We start from the raw sequence: 20,491 nt of genomic DNA on the forward strand, positions 1-20,491 counted from the left end.
GGCTCCAGCGGGCACTGGGCAGCCTCTGCAGGGTTCGGACCGGTACGGAGTCGTGCCCTGTGTCTGGCTGAACCTCTCCGCTGGCCGGGGCTGCGTACGTTGCATTTACGTCCACATGTGTTTCCTGAACGAGGGAGCTGCGCAGGCGGAGCGAGCGCAGCTCCCGTCTCCTTGTCCTCAACCTCCTCGGCGGGAGCGCGCACCGCGCGGCCGCGGGAGAGGCGTGACGCGCCCCGTACCGCATCTCCAGGATGGCAGGTAGGTTTTCCATGCCACTACTCAGGGGGGGAAAAGGCGTTGGGGGAAGAAAAAAAAAACAACAACCCAAAAACCGTAGAGGTGGCGCGGTCCGTTTTACTCCGTTTGTTCGTTCCTAGCGCATCTATTTCGAGCTGTGCGGTGACAGGCAGGCGCTCCTGGCAGGCCGTTTTAGCCCGCGGCTGGTGTCCGTGACAAGGGAACACGGGAAGGAGGGATGCGGGCTGACCGTAACACATGCCTCCCTTCTTCCATCCCATCCCAGAATTGACATTGCGACGTGCCGCCGATTCATCGGTTGCAGGTCGGTGCGGCTGTGAGGGATTCGCGCCCCCTGTTTATTACCATAAGGGGATCAAATGTGTGTCCCGGCCAAAGGAGACCGTACTGCGCGGCGTGTGTAGCGTGCGCATTCGCTCCCGCGGCTGCTGGTGGACGTGAGACGTGTTCGTCGGATCCACGGGGATCGGGACGGTAACGGGGTCAGTCAGCCATCGGGGCGAGGGGACCGGACCGCGGCGAAACGATCCAGCGACGGCGCGCCGCTGCTGCACCGCGTTGCGCCATCTCCCTGAAATCTCCGGTTTTCTTGACATAACAACAACAACAACGATCCCGACAATAATCCTTCTCTCCCACCCAGGGCCTCCAGACCGTCCAGCCGACCGCCATCACGGACACGCAGGGGCGGCCCTCGGAGGCGGGATGGCACCGGACGGGTGTTTAAACCCGAATTGACTGGACCTGGCGGGAGCGCGCACAAGGATGTACCCCAGAACCCCCCCGCGCTCGCGCACAATTAGCGCGCTGCTGTGGCTGCTTATAGCCGGCGTGTCGGTTTCCACGGCAACTTCGAGCGCACCTGTTGCAGGTAAGTCCTGCTTAGAGGTGTGGTTCCCAACCCCGGGGTCCGGGGACTCTCCCTGGGGGGGTCCTTCAAGAGATTCGAGGGGGCTCTCCCTGCCGCAGCCAAAACGATTAATAGTTTATGACATAATCGAAGGAGCAGGTGGGGGAAATCAAGCTTGCAAACCTTGGAATTATGAGATACTTGTAAATATAAGATAAGAACGAGATCAAGACAGGGTGAACAACAGGGGCAGAGGTATAATAACCAGGGTCCCAGTTAGCATTAAGGTGGATGATTTCATGAGTGACTTGAGGGGAGATATGCGGCAACTGAGGGCTCAAAGTGGACCTATTATGCTCCTTTTCAACAAGTTAATATAGGTCTGACGTCCCCAAAACATGTTTTAGAAGGTTTTTGTTTTTTTTTGCTGAAAATATCACTCAGATTATGCATTCCAGCCATTGTAACATGCCTCTAAACCATCCTGTTCCAAAACAAGCTGTTTTTTTTGTGGGTGGAGCCACCCTCCTTATTTCTCGTCACCTTTGAGGCGAGAAATAAGCAATCCAGCTGCTGAATCTTCACTCCTATTAGATCGACAAGGCCTCATTTAAAAGGTTGTTCCTACTTTCACTGCGGTGTCTGGAGCAGCGTGGGATACGGGCTTGGGGCTTTTGTTGTTTCATTCAGTTAAGCAAACGCCGCAGCCTACAGTACAGTCGACCTGGACACACACACACACACACCAACACCAACACACAGCAAATAATAGTTTGTGTGTTCGTGGGGCTCATCAGAGACCCAAATGTATGTGCACAAGACATACTGTACATTTATGAGTTGACATACTGGTATGAGTTTTGCATAATAGGCCCCCTTTGATGCTGAGGGGATGGGGGGGAAACAAGAAAGTGGAACGGTCGGGGTGGAATCTTAAATCTGAGGCGTCAGAATTGTCAACGTTTTAGGGTTTCCCCGAGACCAAATCAAATGGGGTCCGCGGGCGAAATTGAGCGTCCTTTCGCACGAAAAAGATTGACTCGGATCACGGGTATTGGAGCACGTCGATATCATCGCTTCCCGAGCGTCCCGGGCTATATCAGTCCACCGTCCACAGGGCAATGCGTCATTTCCCATCCTCCTCCTCCACCCCATAGTTTCATCCCACTCGAGTGCCTTTACTTCCTCGTGCGTTCGAATTCCCTCTCACCCTCTTCTTCCCACTACTCCCACTGTCTGCTGTCCTCTGCTCTCGGTGACTCAGAACAGTCACGTGCATGGAGAACACCTCACCGCTCCGAGTCCAATCTAAATATCTTATTTCTCTGGGTGGGGGGGAACTCACACATTAAACACTCTGTTACCTTGTCATCAAGGTGAGGCGAGGCGTCGACCTTACTTAGGCCTTTGATGACAAGATAGCACACACACACACGGGGACTCAAACCCGCGCTTGTGGACACACATCGATCATGATGTATACCTGTGTGTGATTAGATCATTGTCGTCAAAGCATCGGCGGCGAGGCGATGCGGATGCGCTATTCCTGGAAACCCCGTCTCCCAGTCTTATCTCCCCGTGGCGTTATCAATCCCCCCCCTCTCTCCCCACCCCTCGCTAATTTGGTTTTCCCTCTCAGCCGCCCCTCGCTATATGCCCCCTTCCTCCTTGTGCCTGTAGATCCCCTTCTCCTCCTCCGCTCGGGCTACTATCCGTGTCGTGAATGTATGCGTCGATCTCGTGCGTGTGCCATTGGCCAGAGCGGCTCCCGAGGCGAGGGCGCCGTGGTCCCCCCCGCATACCAATGAGCCGGCACGTGACGCTGCCGCAAAGCACCGCGTCGCCACGGCAACGCGCGCACGGCACAAGATGAAAGGGTCTCTGTCAAGGCTAGATGGAGAAGGACGGCCTGTCACAATGTGTGTGCCGTGAATCACCCAACTGTTGTATTTTTGTAAGTGAACGTTCGTGTGTGTGTGTGTGTGTGTGTGTGTGTGTGTGTGTGTGTGTGTGTGTGTGTGTGTGTGTGTGTGTGTGTGTGTGTGTGTGTGTGTGTGTGTGTGTGTGTGTGTGTGTGTGTGCGTGTGTGTGTTTTACTATACTTGTGAGGAACAAATTGATAATTTTTTGGTTGAGAATTGCAACGAAAACATGTGTCCTCACACACACCAGGTGTATTTACTCGGACCTTGCTTTGATACCAGTACACGTGTGTGTGTGTGTGTGTGTGCGTGTGTGCGTGCGTGCGTGCGTGCGTGCGCGCTTTTCATCATTTTTATAACCATCAAAGACAATTGATTACATGGATTTTCAAGGGAGCGTTTCAGCATGAAACAGTGTAAGAGTGCATTTTCCAGGAGCCCTTTCGTGAAGCTTTTCAAGGAAAAAAACCCCAAAACATCAAAAAGCGGCTATCTATCACTGCACAGTTGAGGTCATTTCAGTGACACCGTCATTTTAGTAACTTTTGCTTCCTATTAGTATTGGCAAAATGGACATTTGTCTTTGTATTGTCACTTTAAGGTTATACTGGAAGCAGTGAGTTGGTGGCAGCGGTGGGGTCTTTCAATAAAGAAGGAAAAGGGGAGCAACAGAGTGAAAGACAGAAGAAGAGTTTTTAATTGCGGCGAAAAAATGATTTATATTTTGAGTGTAAAGGGGTTTTGAACATTATACTCATGCCTCATGGTGCTCATTCCCATGCTCAATTATATGTGATTACTTGTTGCACCAAGTTGTGGGTTGATACCATTAATTACACAGCCTTGGGACACTTTCTAGCCATTTCTGACCACTCGAGAATGGGGGAGAAGGGTCAGAAATCCCCCCCCAAAAAAACACCTGAAGACCATGACCTTGAAAACCCCTTTAGAAAGCATAATGCTGTGATGCAGTATCAATAACTTTAGAAAATTTGTGATCTGTGCGATTTTGACGATTGGATGACACGCACTATTTTCTGAAAATGGAAGAGAAATCCACTTATCCTCAGTGTACCTGGAGATCCCATATATTTCCTGAACGGTCTAGGTGTCTAGATTCTGGGTGAGGGATTCATCTGTGATTGTCCTAGAGGTCGTGATAGGTCTTTTTATGCAGTAAGGTCAAGTTAAAAAAAAAAAATGTTCTTTGGACTCAAAAGTCTCCGCTTTGTCGCCAGACCATGATTTCTACAATTCCATGGCTCCTTAGGTACCACAGTGTGCAGAGACGAGAAAAATAAAACAAAAAAAAAACAAACACCTTTTCACTGTATGCAGAGCCAACAAGACCCTCTGTAGCTCAAGGGACATGTTTGAAAATAGTCAAGACCGTTTACCTTTGTCAAAAATAAATCGCCGACTTCGGAGCTACGTTACGCCTGCTTCACAGGGAGGAAGCATGACGTGGTTTTACAGCTAGGGAACCGTCTGGAAGTCTAGTTTCCGCTAATACCGGGGGCTTAAACCCAGCTTAAAAACTGAGCTTGCGAGAGCTTGCCAAACACGGTCGGCGCCGCGGACCCGCCGGCGGGGACGTCGGGCTTAACAGCAGCGATTTGTACTCGGCATAAAGGAAAACTAAACCAAGGAGATCATCAGGTGTCTGCACTGTTTAAAAATTGTCGTGACAAACGCACCAAACTCCCCGTTATTTCTACGTCTTGGATGTCAATATTCAGAGAGTAGTTTCTGAAACGTCCTTGAGTCCGAGTGGCAAATGAAGTGTTGAAAGGCCAACTCTTTTTTTTGGTTTTCCAGAACGAGTCATCTGGATTAGAATGATAAAAGCATGGGTTAACTCAGCCTGCTCCCAAATTGTGGAATACATTGAGACGGAACATTCATTTGAAATACTGTTATAGCTACTATACATAGTTTGAGAGCTTCCGCGAAGAAAAATATTCCACAGCATCTTTAACCTGACAACATTACAACAGTAAATAAGGAGAGTCATACCTATTTATGATTATTAAAGTCTTCCATTGTCGTTTCGATGTAGCATCACAAAATGCCACCGCTAGCTAGTTTCAGCATTAGCAGTGAAGTGTTGTGGTTGCTTCTGTTATTAGGTCAGAAATAACTGGCCGCTGATTGCCGCTAATGACCAATCACAATCCAGTATTCCACAGCGCGAGCGGTGTTATCATGTCTCTTTACCAGTTACTCTCCCTCTCTCTGTCTCATAGGAGGGTTGGACTTCAACAGGACTGCGCCGCCTCCCTCCCATCGCTCATCGTCCTCATCCTCACTGTCATCATCACCGTCCTCCTCCTCGTCTTCCTCCCCACCCAGACCCGGGGGGGCCGGGCCATCCAAGGATAGCGGGTTCCGCTCCATCAGCGGCGTGGGCTCGGCCGGGGAGGATGACTCGGAGCCCGACCCGGACTCGGGGGCGCAAGGAATCCACCTGCTGCTGAGACCCCCGGACCTGCTGTCCCCGAGTCATCCCCCACCCCTTCCGGCACTCAACCAGCCCACGCTCACCCCTCCTCCGCCCTGGGAGCACGGCCCCTCCCTGGAGGAGGCCTGGGGCTCCGGGGACTACCTGGAGACGCTGTCCTTCATGGTGCCCGACGGCGAGGAGCTGGCGCTGGCCACGCCGCTGCCCAGCCACCCGTACGACGACGATGTCAGTGACTGGGTCTCCTACGACACCTCCTTCCCCTCGAGGCCCACACTGCCCCTCTCCTCACGCCCCCTCCTCTCCCCTTCCTCCTCTTCCTCATCCTCCTCTTCCTCCACCCCAATCCTGCAGCACGCCGGCCCCAACCAGCCGGACGTGTTTCCCACCTGGGACGAGGAGGACTACGACCTGGAGGGCATGCTGCCTCTGGAGCCCACGGAGCTGCTGCTGCCGGACATGAACAGCATGGAGTACTACACCAACCTGCTGGAGCGGGAGAAGGAGAAGGAGCGGCAGCGGGAGAAGGGTCACGGTCGGGGGCATGCGGTGGACCGCACCGCCGCCACGCCCGCCATCGCGCCGACACCCACCCACACAGCCACACACACCCAAGCACACACCCACACGCACGCCCAAGTTTACCCTCCTTCTCCATCCCCCAGCTCGGGGCCTCCCCTGGAACGGGAACCCAAGCAGCCCCCGATGGGGCCCACCCCTCCTCTCACCCTCGCGCCCAATCTGATCGGTGCGCGGGGCACCCCCACTCCCTCACTCGGCACCACCTTCAAGGCGCCGTCTCTTTCCCCAGCTCCCCGTCCGAGGGACCACCCAGGCACCCCGGGCAGGTATGCTCCTCCACGTCCCCCTTCCAACACCACCAGCAGGGCCCCTGTCCCGCCCGCAGGGCCGCCTGCCCCTCCCCAAAGACCTAACAGACCCCCCCCTGGTGGAGATAAGGTTGCACAAATCACTGTTAAACCACCTCTTGGTCCCCGAGTCCCGACCGACAGGCCCACAACCACCACCTCTACCACCACAATCCCCAAGGCAACCATCACAAGCACCACGACAGCCGTTACCACCACCCAGATCAGAGTGATCAGTTTGACCAGAGCACCGCCAGCCACCACGCCCAGGGTGGCCCAGACCCCCACCTCCCGACAGTACCTGTGTAACATCACCAAGCCTGAAATGTACCTGGTCAGAGTGGGTAAGACAACACCACTGCACCACATGCCATGCGCCATGCAATATCACACAATACCTTGTCTGGTGAAACCTAACTCATCTAAAGTTTCTCTGTTTTTGTGACTGTCATCCGCAGTCAGCTCCAAAGGCCCCTCTGCTGGATTCACTCAGGTCAGAGATATGTTGAAGAGAGAGTTCAATCGCTCCGTAGAACTTCAGGTAAACGATGATCACTTGGTTGTCCAAAAGTCATCAATACTGTATCTTCAGGCTAGGTGATATGGGTGTCATTTTTTTTTTTTTTTAGGGTTTATTAGGGTTTGCAAATGTGTTTGGATTTTCAATACAAATCACACTACAATAAGATGTATTATACAATAAATGTTTATTTTAAACAATTTAGATGTTGCTAAGGTATTGCAAAAACATAGAACGTACAGTGACAATACATTGTGCAGCCCCACTTAAAGGCCTCAGCGGTAATAACCAAATAATTAGTCATGATCATTATGACCCCCAATCGGGTGATCGGGTCTTGTATCACGCTAACCATAGGCTACTAACTAAGTAAAATAATACATTGAGATATTATTGATGACTTTTTGAACTAGTATGGCCATTTTACATTGGGAATTGGTCCCTTGGCGCATCGTTGTATGCTGCCCACTGGTCCCGGCCCCAGATGGCGCCCCCTGGGGAAGGACAAGTCAGAATGGGTCAAAAGCAGAAAACAAGTTTCACTGGCCACCATTTGAAGCGGGTGTGTGTGTGTGTGTGTGTGTGTGTGTGTGTGTGTGTGTGTGTGTGTGTGTGTGTGTGTGTGTGTGTGTGTGTGTGTGTGTGTGTGTGTGTGTGTGTGTGTGTGTGTGTGTGTGTGTTGGTAGCCGCCGCCGCCGCATGGGTGCATGTGTTGTGGTGTGTGTGTGTGTGTGTGCGTGCCACATTACAAATAAAGAATCTTCATACCGGTTGCCTGTTACAATGATCACCTCCACAATGATCATTATTAATGGACAGCGTTCATATTTCAGAAATAACTTATTGCTCATTGAACGAAATAAATTTTGCAAAATTGCGACCCAGTAGTGTCTCTCCGTCCCTTCATCCACTGAGAGCTTTTATACATTCTAGAAGTTGACCGTTGCCTTATGACCACATCACCTGTCTTGTCTTTTCCCATATGGTCAGTAGCTACAAATGTAATGGCCAGCAGTTAGTAAAAAAAACAAGGACACATGTTCAAGGAAACTCACATTATGTACTTAACCTCCGACAGTATTGATTTCTCCGGTTCTATTCTGGTTATCTTGTCTTTCCCTTCTGCACTTAGTTGGCAGCTCTAGTTCAAACAATCCTTGGATCGTAAACAACATGTTAAAGCGTATGTCAGCCTTTTCTCTTTTTGAGGCCGCAATACTACATATAGAAATATTTAATTTTCCATCACAGTGCACACCCGTGTTTTATCTCTCACTGCCTGTCGTGACTCTCACACTGTTTAGATCAACGGCATTTTCTGAACACCGACGTTTTTTCTCCGCCAGTTCTTGAGGACTCCCAGCAGTTTTGCCTTCCGCGTCGTGTCCGGGCCGCTGATCTTCACCGCTATGTCTGTGATCAACGCTCTGCGGCAGCCTGTGCGGCTCTCCAGCTCAGTGCCCTCGGTTGCCCCTCTCTACAACGTGCCCGACCTCCGGTACCAGGTCCACTCCGTTCTGCAGTTTGTCCCCGGCCACATAGACGTTCGTCTGTGCAATTTCAGCGAGCGGGTGGAGAGAGGGCTGCTGATGGCCTACGCCAAGACGCGCAAGCGCTCGCACGAACTGGGCAATGTTACGGTGCAGGTGTGTGTGGCGTGAAGAAAATAATATATTGTTAAAATGTTCCACTGATGGATTATTTTTACGTTGATATATTGTTAACGATTACCAAGGAAATTGATGAGGGAATCCACAACGACAAATCCCTGCCCCGCGAAATAACAGACTTCTCTAAAAGGAAGCTATATCTGTTGTCCCTCCAGAAGAGAGGGACAAGGGAGTCTACACTCCCTCTACTCTACCTCCCTCTATACCTAGCTCTGCTCTAGTTAGGGCTGCTCGATTATGGCAAAATTATAATCACGATTATTTTGATCAATATTGACACCATAATTTAACACGATCACTCATTGACTTCGGAAACATCATGCATTTATTGAACTTAAAGAAACAAAACATTTTTACACTGTGTTTATTATTGTTCATCATTCACTATGGAACAATAATAGAACATGAAACTGAACCTGAGTTCCAATAAAATCAAATACAACGTGGAACGGTCACTGAGTTCCAATAAAATACAACTGGGACTGTCACCAGGTTTCAGTATTTGTATGAAAATTTGGTAGGACACCACATATAGTTAACATGGAAATGTCCAGTTCACACTTCAAATGAAAGTCTCTCTCACTGTGAAAGAGTGCAAATATACCTTTCGTCTATTATATGTATATGGTACTTGCCATTCCAAAAGAAATTGCAATCTTTGCAAAATAAAATTATAATAAATGACCGAATCACTCTCGTTCACAGGAAGTCCTCCTTCGCTCACCGTGCATTAAACCAACTGAGTGATGTATCTATTGCTGTAGCGACAGCAATAGATACGCAGCCTGCACAATTTTGGAATATTGTCTTGGCTGAGCAGAGCTTGCATTCTGTTGTATTTTTATCTTCTTAGTTTACCTTGAAGTACCTCCAAACACAAACATTCTTTATTTCACACTATTTTTTTGAGCATCAACTACATTACATTACATTGGTATCAGATTTGAGTATCGGAGCATTTTTACGAGTACATGAGCACAGTATCAGGCCCGATCCCTAAGCTGAACTAAAGGTGCCCCATGGTGTGGTTACACCGCCTGTGCACATGCGCTACAACGGCCTAGTTGAGGAGTAGGGATGTAACGGTATGAATTTTCACAGTACGGTATGGTGTCTACCAAAATACCGCGGTATACGGTATTTCATGGTGTTCATTTTCCCATTCGTTTTTATGTATATTCAATTCATAAAACGTTCATATTAAAAAAGAAAAACACATAGTAAAGCTGGCGCAGCACGGGAAGGCACTTGTCTGGGCTTTCAAATTCACACGAGAGTCAAAATAAGGACATATAGATCAAAATCCGACTTATTTGAAAATTAATTAAATTAATTCACCTCACCTTATGTTGCCGCTGCGCGGTAGCAGATGTGCAAGTATTGTAATCATTCCACCATTCCAATCCCCGTTCCGGCGTGTTTGTTTGTGATCGTTCCCAGGCGCGCAAGTAACGTAAAGCACCGTGACGTAAAATGTTGGTATAAAGCAGTTCTGCCGCCACCGCTGTAAACAACGATGGCGGAAGGCGTCCGCTAAGGTGAGGGTGCAATAAAGTTTACGTCTTCAATTTTGCAACATAAATCTATACCGTGGGCACGCTATTACAGGAAAAGGCTTATAGTTCAGAACCATGCTTGATACCGCGGTATACCTTGAAACCGCGTACCATTTCATCCCTCGTTAAGAGTGAGTGCGGGGAGGGGCGAGAGCACACCGCTGTCAAGGAAAGGGGTGTGCTTGATTTATAACGCAAGACAAAACGAGAGCATCATTGTAAAGCAGAATGCGTCACTGAGAAACTGCTTAATGCGTTTGTGCCATCCGGACCATAATTCTTTATACACAGACCTTCCTAAAACAGCTATTGCCAGACTGCAGACTGTCCAGAACGCTGCTGCCAGGGTTCTGGCTAGGACTAGAAAAAAATTAACACATTGCTCATATACTTTTAAAATGACATTGGCTCCCGATTCCATTCAGAATAGATTTAAAAATTCTCTCTTTGGTCAACAGATCACTAAATGGCTTGGCGCCTCCTGTCTTACCGACTGTCTAACTACTTATGTCCCTGCACGCACACTCCGGGCCTCTTAGGCCAGCCCCTAGACTGTACTGAATACCAAATAGAAAGTTGGTGAAGCCTCTATCTCCTCTTACACCCTGAACGCCGGGAACAGCATACTGCTGTGTAGTCGCATATCAGAATCATTTGACATTTTCAGAAAGACCTAAAAACATATCTGTTTAATTTTGATTTTAAATAGATACTAAGTAACTCAAGCAACTCAACCCCAGCTCACAAATTATTTTTATTACCATGTATTGATTCTATTTTTTGTGTTTTCTCTTTTCTATTGTTATTGTAGCTTTTAGTGTAAATTGTGTGCTTTTATTGAATGTTCTCAGTGATATGTTTTTGTATTGCACTTTCGTGCTATATAAATAAATAAAGCTTAAACTTAAACACAATCTGCATAGCAGTAGGAGGAGACCACACCTCCAAGGGATTTAGTGTACAGGGAGAACAGCAGAGGCACCAGGACTGAGTCCTGAGGGACTCAGGGGATTTGGTGCTTTACTAACACGCAATACGCACCTTGCCCTCCAGCTCCTGAACATCACAATGGTTTCGTCAAGAACTGCGAACCAGAAGGTTCCGGTCGACATCACCTTCACGGTGCGGGACGGGCGGGGCTACCTGTTGGGGTCAGATATCAGCGAACACTTGAGGAATCTGAGCGTCGTTGAATTCAGCTTCTACCTGGGCTTCCCCACCTTGCAGATCGCTGAACGTGAGATGCACACGCTGAAATGCTCACACGGGCATACACACTCCTCCTATATTCTAAAAATAAACATTGACTGTATATGCACAGCGATACACACACATGCTGATGTGTGTGTTTCTTTGTGTGTTTGTGTCCACAGCGTTCCACTATCCTGAGTTAAATACCTCTCACCATCTGCGCTCCACATGGGTTCGCACAGGTAGGACAAAACCATTCTGATGTTTTGTTGATCTCTATAACTAAATCTATGTTGAGTTATGTTTAATAAATCCCAAAATATTATGGCAATGAAATTATATCTGAGAAAAACCAGCATCTGATATCGTTTTCTGAAACGGGAAAAAAAAATGTTTTTAAAACTTGATTCCCAGAGTGAGTTTGATAATGCCTGTGTGTGTGTGTGTGTGTGTGTGTGTGTGTGTGTGTGTGTGTGTGTGTGTGTGTGTGTGTGTGTGTGCGTGTGCGTGTGCGTGTGTGCGTGGGGGTTTCAGTCCTGCTGGGTGTGCAGGAGCAGCTGGTGGCAGAGCGGAGCTTCAAAGCCCGCTTGGAGAGACGTCTGGCTCTGCTGCTGGAGGAAGGGCTGGGAGAGAGCACCAAGCGGCGCTGGAGGAGGGCTACCTCTGTGGGCAACAACAGCTTACAGGTATGTACACACACACACACACACACACACAAATTGACCTTCCTTAAAATAATTTCAAGGAGCATTAGTTCTGGATAAACAAAAAAATACTTTCATCCCTTGGATTCAAGGGCATTTGAACAGAAACTACTTTCTGAATATCAGCAACATCTGAGATGGAGAACAAAACTATACAACATGCTATGCAGATACTTGGCTACGTTGCAATGAAGCATGGGAAGACGGGCTTGACTTACAATGTGCATAATCTTTACGAATAACATTCGTATGTGCATTGTCATTGGACGAAGCATTCAGTTGTTTTCTATTACCTAGTGTTAAAAGTTCAACAAATACAACAGACACATTTTAACATTGAATTGCAATATGTAGTGAATAAGAATAATTGCACAATAACTATTGTATTGGCACCTTCTGATAGTAGTGATAGTATTCCACTGTACCCTGCCCACAGCTGCGTACTGTTTCCAGGTGGTGCGAGTTGCCAGGTTGTTGGGCGTGGAGCGCCCCTTGGAGGTGTTGTATTTTGTGGAGGGTTCGGGCGGAGAGCGTATCCCCGCCGAGGCCACTGCTGCCACGCTGAACCGCCTGGACCTCCAGAGAGCCGCCATAGTGCTCGGCCACCGAGTGCAGAGGCCCCTGGCCCAGCGTGAGTCTCGCCCCCAGCTCCGGTTCTGCCCTCGAGTAAAATGGCAGCTCTGGCTCACTCAGACCCAGCTGCAGCCTGGAAGAAGTTCCTAATGTACTTTGAAGTGTAATGGGACTCTCTAGTAGGATGGCTAACTACTATGGTTAGGTAGTAGGATATAGATGGTTAAGTATAGGTATAAGGTTAGAAGTGGTCATGATTTGGTATAAGGTTAGTGATGATTAAGCTTATACGGTTAGAAGTGGTTATTTGGGTATAAGGTAAGTAACGCTGCTGTTTCAGTGGTGTGATTCAGCGTGACTAAGGTCTCTGTGAGGATCTGACACCCATTGTTTTGACTTATCCCAGCTATTGTTGGCTGGAAACTTAATTCCGGTTCAAGAGGCTTGGCACACCAGGGTCTTCCCTAGCTAATGGGACTTGAAAATATTGACTCAAATTGAACCTCAGTCATAGTCTTCAATCAGTTTTTCATTGCATATTTCCTTTACCTTTATCGCATTTATCTTTGAAACTTATTGACAAAATTATTACAAATTAATACAAATCAGAAATGATGCCGGCTGCAGTTCCATCCACCCGTAGGGTGTGAGAAGACGTGAACTTTTTAAACTTTTAACGTTTTTCCTTCAGCTGTGGAGACCCTGTCCGTGCCTCCATCGGAGACGCAGAGCAGCAGCATCTGGCTGATCGTAGGCGTTGTTGTCCCCGTCCTGCTGGCTGTCTTCATCATCATCCTCCTCTACTGGAAGCTGTGTGGCTCAGAGAAGCTGGAGTTCCAGCCAGACACCATCAACACCATCCAGCAGAGGCAAAAGGTCAGTCAGGGAGGGGGTTGGGGGTCGGTGCACTCAGTACTGTGCTGAACATATGCCCCATGGAGACAATGCAGGGGTCTCTTCTAGGACTTCAGTGTTTTTATGATTATCACTTGTTTCTTTGCAGCTGCAGGCTCCCAGTGTGAAGGGCTTTGACTTTGCTAAGCTCCATCTGGGCCAGCACAGTAAGGACGACATCATGGTGATCCAGGAGCCCGGCCCTCTTCCAGCACCCTGCAAAGAGGCCACGCCCTCGGAGGGTGGGGACCTAAACACCCCTAAATCCAAAGGCTCCTCCACCAAGGCGGTCAGGTCCAGCCGTCGCAGGGGCAGGTGAGGCCAAGAAAGGACCAAGAACAAGGTCCAAACTGCATGAGTCTGTGTTTTGTTCATACCATAGGTTGTAGAAAAAATGGATGTGACATCCCCCCATTGTTTCTGAAGGGATGATTTGAAGCCTCAGGTTTGGGTTTACGCTCGTCACCGTCGTTGTAAGAAAACACAGTCAGGAAATTCTAAATTTTGGCGTTGGGTTGAGTCACGTTGAAACACGCCCACCTTGCTTGAATGAGGCCCGAAGGTCTCAAGCCAACACCTACTGGCCAACGGGGAATGACAGATTGAGGCACGGCACTGCCACATAGTTCAAACCACTTGGTTCACATCGGGACTGCTTTTCTTTTGGCCAGGCTCAGCCCATCAGATGGGGACTCGTTGGGCAGCGAACAGTCGAGTGGCAGAGAGTCCGCAGAAGAAAGCACAAGACCTGTGGCCACGCCCAACGAGGGGAAGCAGCATCGAAAGGCAACTAAAAACGGTAAGAGACGACTCCATGATGCTCGCTTCTCAAAGGCTTTAAAACACTTATTTACTCATCGGCAATTACTTTTGAGATAAATTGACTGGCCTGGAATGTGCGTGTGAGATTATTCAGCTGGATTTGATAAAACACGTCATAAGCTTTCTAAAGACAACCGCAGACTTTTCATGCCCTCCAGTCCGAGAGAATACTTTTCATTTCGAGACACATTTCCTTGTTGTTATGAATGCAATTTTCTTGTATATTTCAGTTTTTTTTTTTGTTATTCTTTTCTTTTTTGACGTGATTTTTTGAGTTGAAATGTCAATAATATTTGGCAGCCTGCGAACATAGAAAGTAATTATGCGTGTGTGTCTGTGTGTCTGTGTGCTCATTAAACTAGATAATTGGAGAGTCTTGAGATTTTTCGCAGAAGTTAGGAGCATCCAGGGTTCGTGCATTTCGTAAAACATTACAAAAGCTTATGTGAGACGGGTACAGTGCCCGATACACATCGCAGCTCATGTACGCACTGTACATGTGCTCATCAGTGTGCATGAGGTGATCTGTGCATGTGCCCTCAAGCTAGTTGTCTGCCAACTCAGCGGGAGAACAACTGATTAAAGGAGGTGCTTCAAAGCTTGAGGAACTGACGGAGAGGGAGGGAGAGAGAGGAAAAAAGAGGTAAAGGGTTAAAAAGAGAGACAGAGAGAGAGGTAAAGTGGGAAGCGTCGGTGGGAAGAGAACTACGGATGTGAACAGGACGAGAGGGAAGAAGAGCAGGAGAGTGAGGACATATCGGTGTACTATAATAAGCTATACTTTATCTGAAATATGACCTTAAGAGTCACGCTTACATATGACATTTGTGAGGAATATACAGGAATCTCGATTAGTTGAGATGTAAGTACGGAGACACGAATGGGACGTTTTCCCCAAAAGATAAAAAACAGTACTTTTTGACCTTCTCTCGCTCATCTGCGATTGAATAAATTGGTATAAAATCATATCATATTAAGCAGGGAAAACATATGCAACTGTGGATATTAAGGGATACTCACGGTATAACAAACTGAGGTTTCCTTTGTGTTCAGGTTAATCATAAGGGTTAAAATCTTCAAAACGCACCCGTGAACCCCATATTCACCATGCCAGAGGTCAACAAACCCCTTACGGGTGTTTTGCGTTTGTGTGATTGACTGTAGAGCTGCAAGGAGGGGATGAGAGGAAAGAAAAATATATTGTATTAATTTTTTTCCCTCTGAATAAATTCTGTGCGTCTCTCCTTGAATCCGCCTTCCTCTGTTCTGTCTCCCCTACCCCTGTTCCACCCTGGACTGCAGGGAGAAGCAAGATGGGTATGTTTCTTTCTCCCCAATGTGTCTCACTCCTTATTACTTCCACAGCACATTTTTTTGTTCTCCTGACCTCCGACCTCTGTCTGTCCTCCGCTCCACCAGTCCCTCCCTCGGGCAGCGGCCCGGACGAGTTGCTCTCCTCGTCCTCCATCTTCGACCACGTTGACCGCCTGTCCCGGGGCTCTTCGGACGGCACCCGTCGCCAGGCCAATAAGGTCCAGCTCATCGCCATGCAGCCACGGCCGAGCCCGCCGGCCCACACGCAGTCCCAGCCCAGCCCCACGCTCACCGAGAGGGTCAACACGGAGGTGAGACCAGCGGCGGGTTCTAGAGTCGTAAAAACCCATTTTCCTTCATTTTTAGTTATCAATTTTATTATTCTCCCTGGGCATCTGTGTTCAATCATACAATTATATAAGTTAAAACAAAACAGATTTCCCAGCATAGGATGCTTTCACAAGCCTATATAGATAGAAGAAGAAGAATCTTTAATTCACACCCCTAAATGCCCTATTTGCCACGTCAGGGGGTAACCCCACACGGGTGTTTGGTTTGTGTTCGGTTTGTGTTTCGGTGACCTGCAGGTGGCGCTGAGGCACAAGTCGGAGATCGAGCACCACCGGAACAAGCTGCGCCAGCGGGCCAAGAGGCGGGGCCAGTGCGAGTTCCCCTCCATGGACGACATCCTGGATGCCTTCGGAGACGGGCCGGTGCAGGGTGGTGGCGGCCAGCGCCTCTATAGCTCGGCTCACGACCACATGGACTGCATGCTGCAGACAGACACCGCCTCCCCGCCCACACCCACCGACTCCAGAAGGAGGTGAGGGGAGGGGCCCTCCATAGAGTCTTCAGTCGCACGGTCTTATTAGCAGTAATAAGACTGGGAGCTGGGAGCTGAGTTTGGAAACGTCTATATGTGTTTCCTGTGCTCGCCCAGAGGGAGGCGCTCTCCACGCGGCCGACGTGGTCAACCGGGGAACGGCAGCTTGCCCGACACCGACAGACTGACGGACAGGGACCGGCTGCTGACTGACCAGAGCGCCACCTACAGGAAATATCCGGGGCTCAACAATGTGGCATATATGGTGAGACGTGTAATATCTATCTCTTTCTCCATCTAAGTATCTATCTATCTGTCTATCTCTCTATCCATCCATCCTACTCTTTCTCCATCAATCTATCGATCGATCCATCCATCCATAGTATCAATCTATCTATCTTTCTTAAGTGAGACTCCTTGTGCAGTTGCTTTATTGAGCATGGTGGAGCATTAGATATGTTAAACTTAGAATGCGGCCCCTTACCTGGTCATCAAAACTCGACCCTTGAACCAAAATTTTTGCCCGCCCCTGGTCTCTATGGTATTGATGCGTTTCAGTCGATATGTACATAAGTTCCACATTTCGATACCCCCTTGATAGACAGCACACAGAATTGCACACAAACACAAGAGATCACACCTTCTCTCTCTCCACCAGTCGGACCCCGACCTGCCCCCGGACCATGGCAGTCCCTCCCCCACCGACGAGGTGTTTGACTCTGCCCCGGCGCCTCCCCCCTATATGCCCCCGCAGCCGTCCATAGAGGAGGCACGGCAGCAGATGCACTCCCTGCTGGACGACGCCTTTGCGCTGGTGTCGCCGTCCTCCCAGGGCAGCGTTGGGGTAACGGGGATCAGCCCCGCCCTGCCGAGTCCCTCCCCGCAGACGAGACCCTCTGGGAGGCAGTGGGGCTCCTACCCCGCAGCCCCTTCTCACAGCCCCTTCTCTGCAGTGAGTATGGGCCTTCTTTTTGAAGTCCTGCTGCTTTCATGAAAAGTCACCGTCCTTTTCAATGGTGTGTCTGCGTCCAACTCCTCTCTTTTTCACAGAGGTATGCAGAGTTAGGAATGTCTCCCACATCGGTGCAAGGCTTATTGCACAGGTGAGTCACCGTGTCAGTATGGCCACTGCACCATTTACAATTACAGTATAATTACATTGTTGTTGATCTCTTATTGAATTACAATGCTCTCTGCGTTCAAGGCAAGGCGTGGGCACACGGGAGTACATATCTGCTAGTGAGCAGCTGCAGGAGCCGGTGTATTCCAACAGGGGGCCTTACGAGGACCCTCCCTCGTCGTCCAGACCACGGCCTGTGGGCGGCAGCACAGGTAGCATATCAAAGATTGTTTAAAAAGCAACGGTCAGGTCCTTTTTTCCATCATTTATTTGCAATCTTGGGCTTACGAAGAAGATGGATGAGGGGAAAAAATGTTTTTTTTTTTTTTTACAGGCAAAAAGGGCCAAAATACAGGAAACCTTTTGGTGTTTTAAGTTAAAATAGGCCTTTTTTTTTTTTACGTCTCAGCCAGTGGCGTAACAAAAAGGGAGTCGTCCTCTCACTGCCACAGCACAGTAGCAGGGTTGCAGTGAGTCGGCAGGGCAGTCAGTTAGTTTCATGGCTATTTAGAATGGTGAAGTACTGTGTTTAGGATTTATTATTTAGTATTTACACATAAAAAAAAAAATCGGATTTCTACAAAATATAGTCTATCCCACTTCAGTGTGGAGAGGAGAGGCTCTGCAGCGCTGGGAGGTAGTTATGTTCACGTTTTTCGTTTCATACAAGTGGGAACTCTGAAATAAAAACACACTCTGAGCATCTCTTAGCATCTCTTCTACCTGCCAAGTTGCCATTCACTGTAGAGTTAGCTCCGTCCCATCTCCCTCATGTGACGTCATGTTCAAGTTCACGGCCAGTGTCAGATTTTAAGGTGAGTTTGGCTAATTTCATTACAAAAATTAGTCCTGCTGTAATTCTAAGTAAAAAAATAAAAATAAATCATCATTTCGGTACACACCGGGTATGCCAACCTGCAAGTTGCCCTTCAAGGACACCCTGGAGAGGACATAGCGCTCATGTTATCACGTCTCTCTGCGGTGGTTGTGTCTACTCCAGGCGCCCAGCTCCACCACCTGACCCAGGTGGGCCTGTCCAGTCAGATCGGTGTGTACCCCGGCGTGGGCCGCAGCGTGTCGGGACCTACCGGCTCGAGCTGGAACCAGCAGCACTCGGAACAGGATCTGTCCAGACCGGGGGCTAGCAGAGAGAGTGTGAGTCCACTGCGAAGGAATTTCATCATCAAAACCAATCGTACCAACTCATTTTCGTTTTACCATTGGATGACTACAATAAAGACCGAATTGGCCCCATATTTTACAATGAAAACATTTCTACGTCCAAGTACAGTACAGTACAGTACAGTATGTGGAAAATGCTAAGCAAACCTGAAATGCTCTGAGCTTCATGTAGCTTTTCAGTATCTGGGACGTCTTTTCCCTGTGATTTACACCCAAGATCTCTTTCCGTCCACAGGTGCTATCGTTTCCCGAGTTCTCCTCGTCCTCCGTTTTCCAGATGCCCAGCTCCTCGTTGCGGGACCCTTCCGCGCCGCCCTTGCTGCTGACCTCCCCGACTCCAGAGTACCCCCCCGAGGACGCCTCGCCCTCCGCCCACAGCTCGGCCTCTCTCATCAAGGCCATCAGGGAGGAGCTGCGCCGTCTAGCTCAGAAACAGGCGTCCGTGGCCAGCTACCCTTAGACCGCTAGACACCCCCCTCCCCCTGCCCCGCTTTTCAAACATTATCCCTCTAACCATCCTGAGCCAAAGTCACAGCCGGACTGAACCGGTATGAACGACGCAGGTAAACCGGCTCGCATATAACCGACTTGGTTAAAAACTACTGAAGACCTCCCGGTACTTTACAGGGTCTCCTCCGTCCTCTGTCTGTCTCTTGCTTGAGTCCGCCCCGCCATTCCCCATTCCAAGGTTCAACGTTTCCACCAAACGGGACTCGGCTCTCTCCATAACTCCATTGAGGTGCTTCCCGGAGTGGGTCCATGTTCAATGGTGCTAGCTGTCAGCCAGTCATACGGTGTTGTTCTCATTAACCACGCATTGCCTTCCACCACATCCATCAGAGCCGACAGTGATGGGGGTTCCATAATTCATTGACCATATTGGCGAGGTCTCGGCGTGAAGTGTGCAGTTGCCAGGGCACGGGGGAATTCGAAAACACATCGACAATGGGACACACACACACACACACACACACACACACACACACACACACACACACACACACACACACACACACACACACACACACACACACACACACACACACACACACACACACACACACACACACACTGGAAATTGAATCGTGTACAAAAAAGATTGATACCCTAATGAGCACAATATAAATGTAAGAGTTATATTATTGGAGTATTGAGATGTTACTTATTTTTTTGCTATATATGAAAGTATACTTTAAATTATTTTATTTTCAGTTTTAAAAAAAGACCAAACTGCTGTTGTCGATGGTTGTATTTTTCCTGTTTTTTGAGCTCGCCGTAGATTTTGCGGCTGCAGTGTTCATGTTGATCACTGTGGGAACTTTGCTTAGCATAGCCGCTCACTCGTGTGTTCAGTATTGATGGTAATTAAAAAAAAAAAAATATATATATATATATATATATATATATATATATATATATATATATATATATATCTCAGCCACAACATTTAAACCACCACTAATAACCACTAATATTATGTAGCTCCCCCTCGTGCCGCCAAAACAGCTCTGAACCATCGAGGCATGGACTCCACAAGACCTCTGAAGGTGTCCTGTGGTATCTGGCACCAAGACGTTAGCAGCAGATCATTTATGTCCTGGAGGTTGTGAGGTGGAGCCTCCATGGATCAGACTTATTGTTTCAGCACATCCCACAGATGCTTCATCGGATCGGGCGCTAACACCGACCATCCACATGATGTAGAAGAAAATGTGATTTATCAGCCCAGGCACCTTCTTCCATTGCTCCATGGTCCAGTTCT

General features: G+C 48.6%; 1 protein-coding gene across 1 annotated transcript; it reads left to right on the plus strand.

Annotated features, from left to right (window-relative positions):
* Positions 1 to 1,023: 1,023 nt before the first annotated feature.
* On the plus strand, positions 1,024 to 19,189 carry LOC307246673 (UPF0606 protein KIAA1549; the record flags this gene model as incomplete). Its single annotated transcript, XM_080022659.1, has 21 exons — positions 1,024 to 1,129; positions 5,277 to 6,033; positions 6,157 to 6,339; positions 6,505 to 6,704; positions 6,819 to 6,901; positions 8,227 to 8,526; positions 11,160 to 11,343; positions 11,480 to 11,539; positions 11,832 to 11,983; positions 12,455 to 12,632; positions 13,266 to 13,450; positions 13,578 to 13,783; positions 14,140 to 14,267; positions 15,710 to 15,915; positions 16,192 to 16,427; positions 16,545 to 16,692; positions 17,086 to 17,379; positions 17,478 to 17,530; positions 17,632 to 17,759; positions 18,548 to 18,702; positions 18,965 to 19,189. 21 exons carry the CDS (start codon positions 1,024 to 1,026, stop codon positions 19,187 to 19,189), a joined length of 4,167 nt encoding a protein of 1,388 aa, XP_079878785.1.
* Positions 19,190 to 20,491: the final 1,302 nt, after the last annotated feature.

The sequence above is a fragment of the Zeus faber genome (genome assembly GCF_960531495.2).
Source record: "Zeus faber genome assembly, chromosome: 21".
Taxonomy (NCBI): Eukaryota; Metazoa; Chordata; class Actinopteri; order Zeiformes; family Zeidae; genus Zeus; species Zeus faber.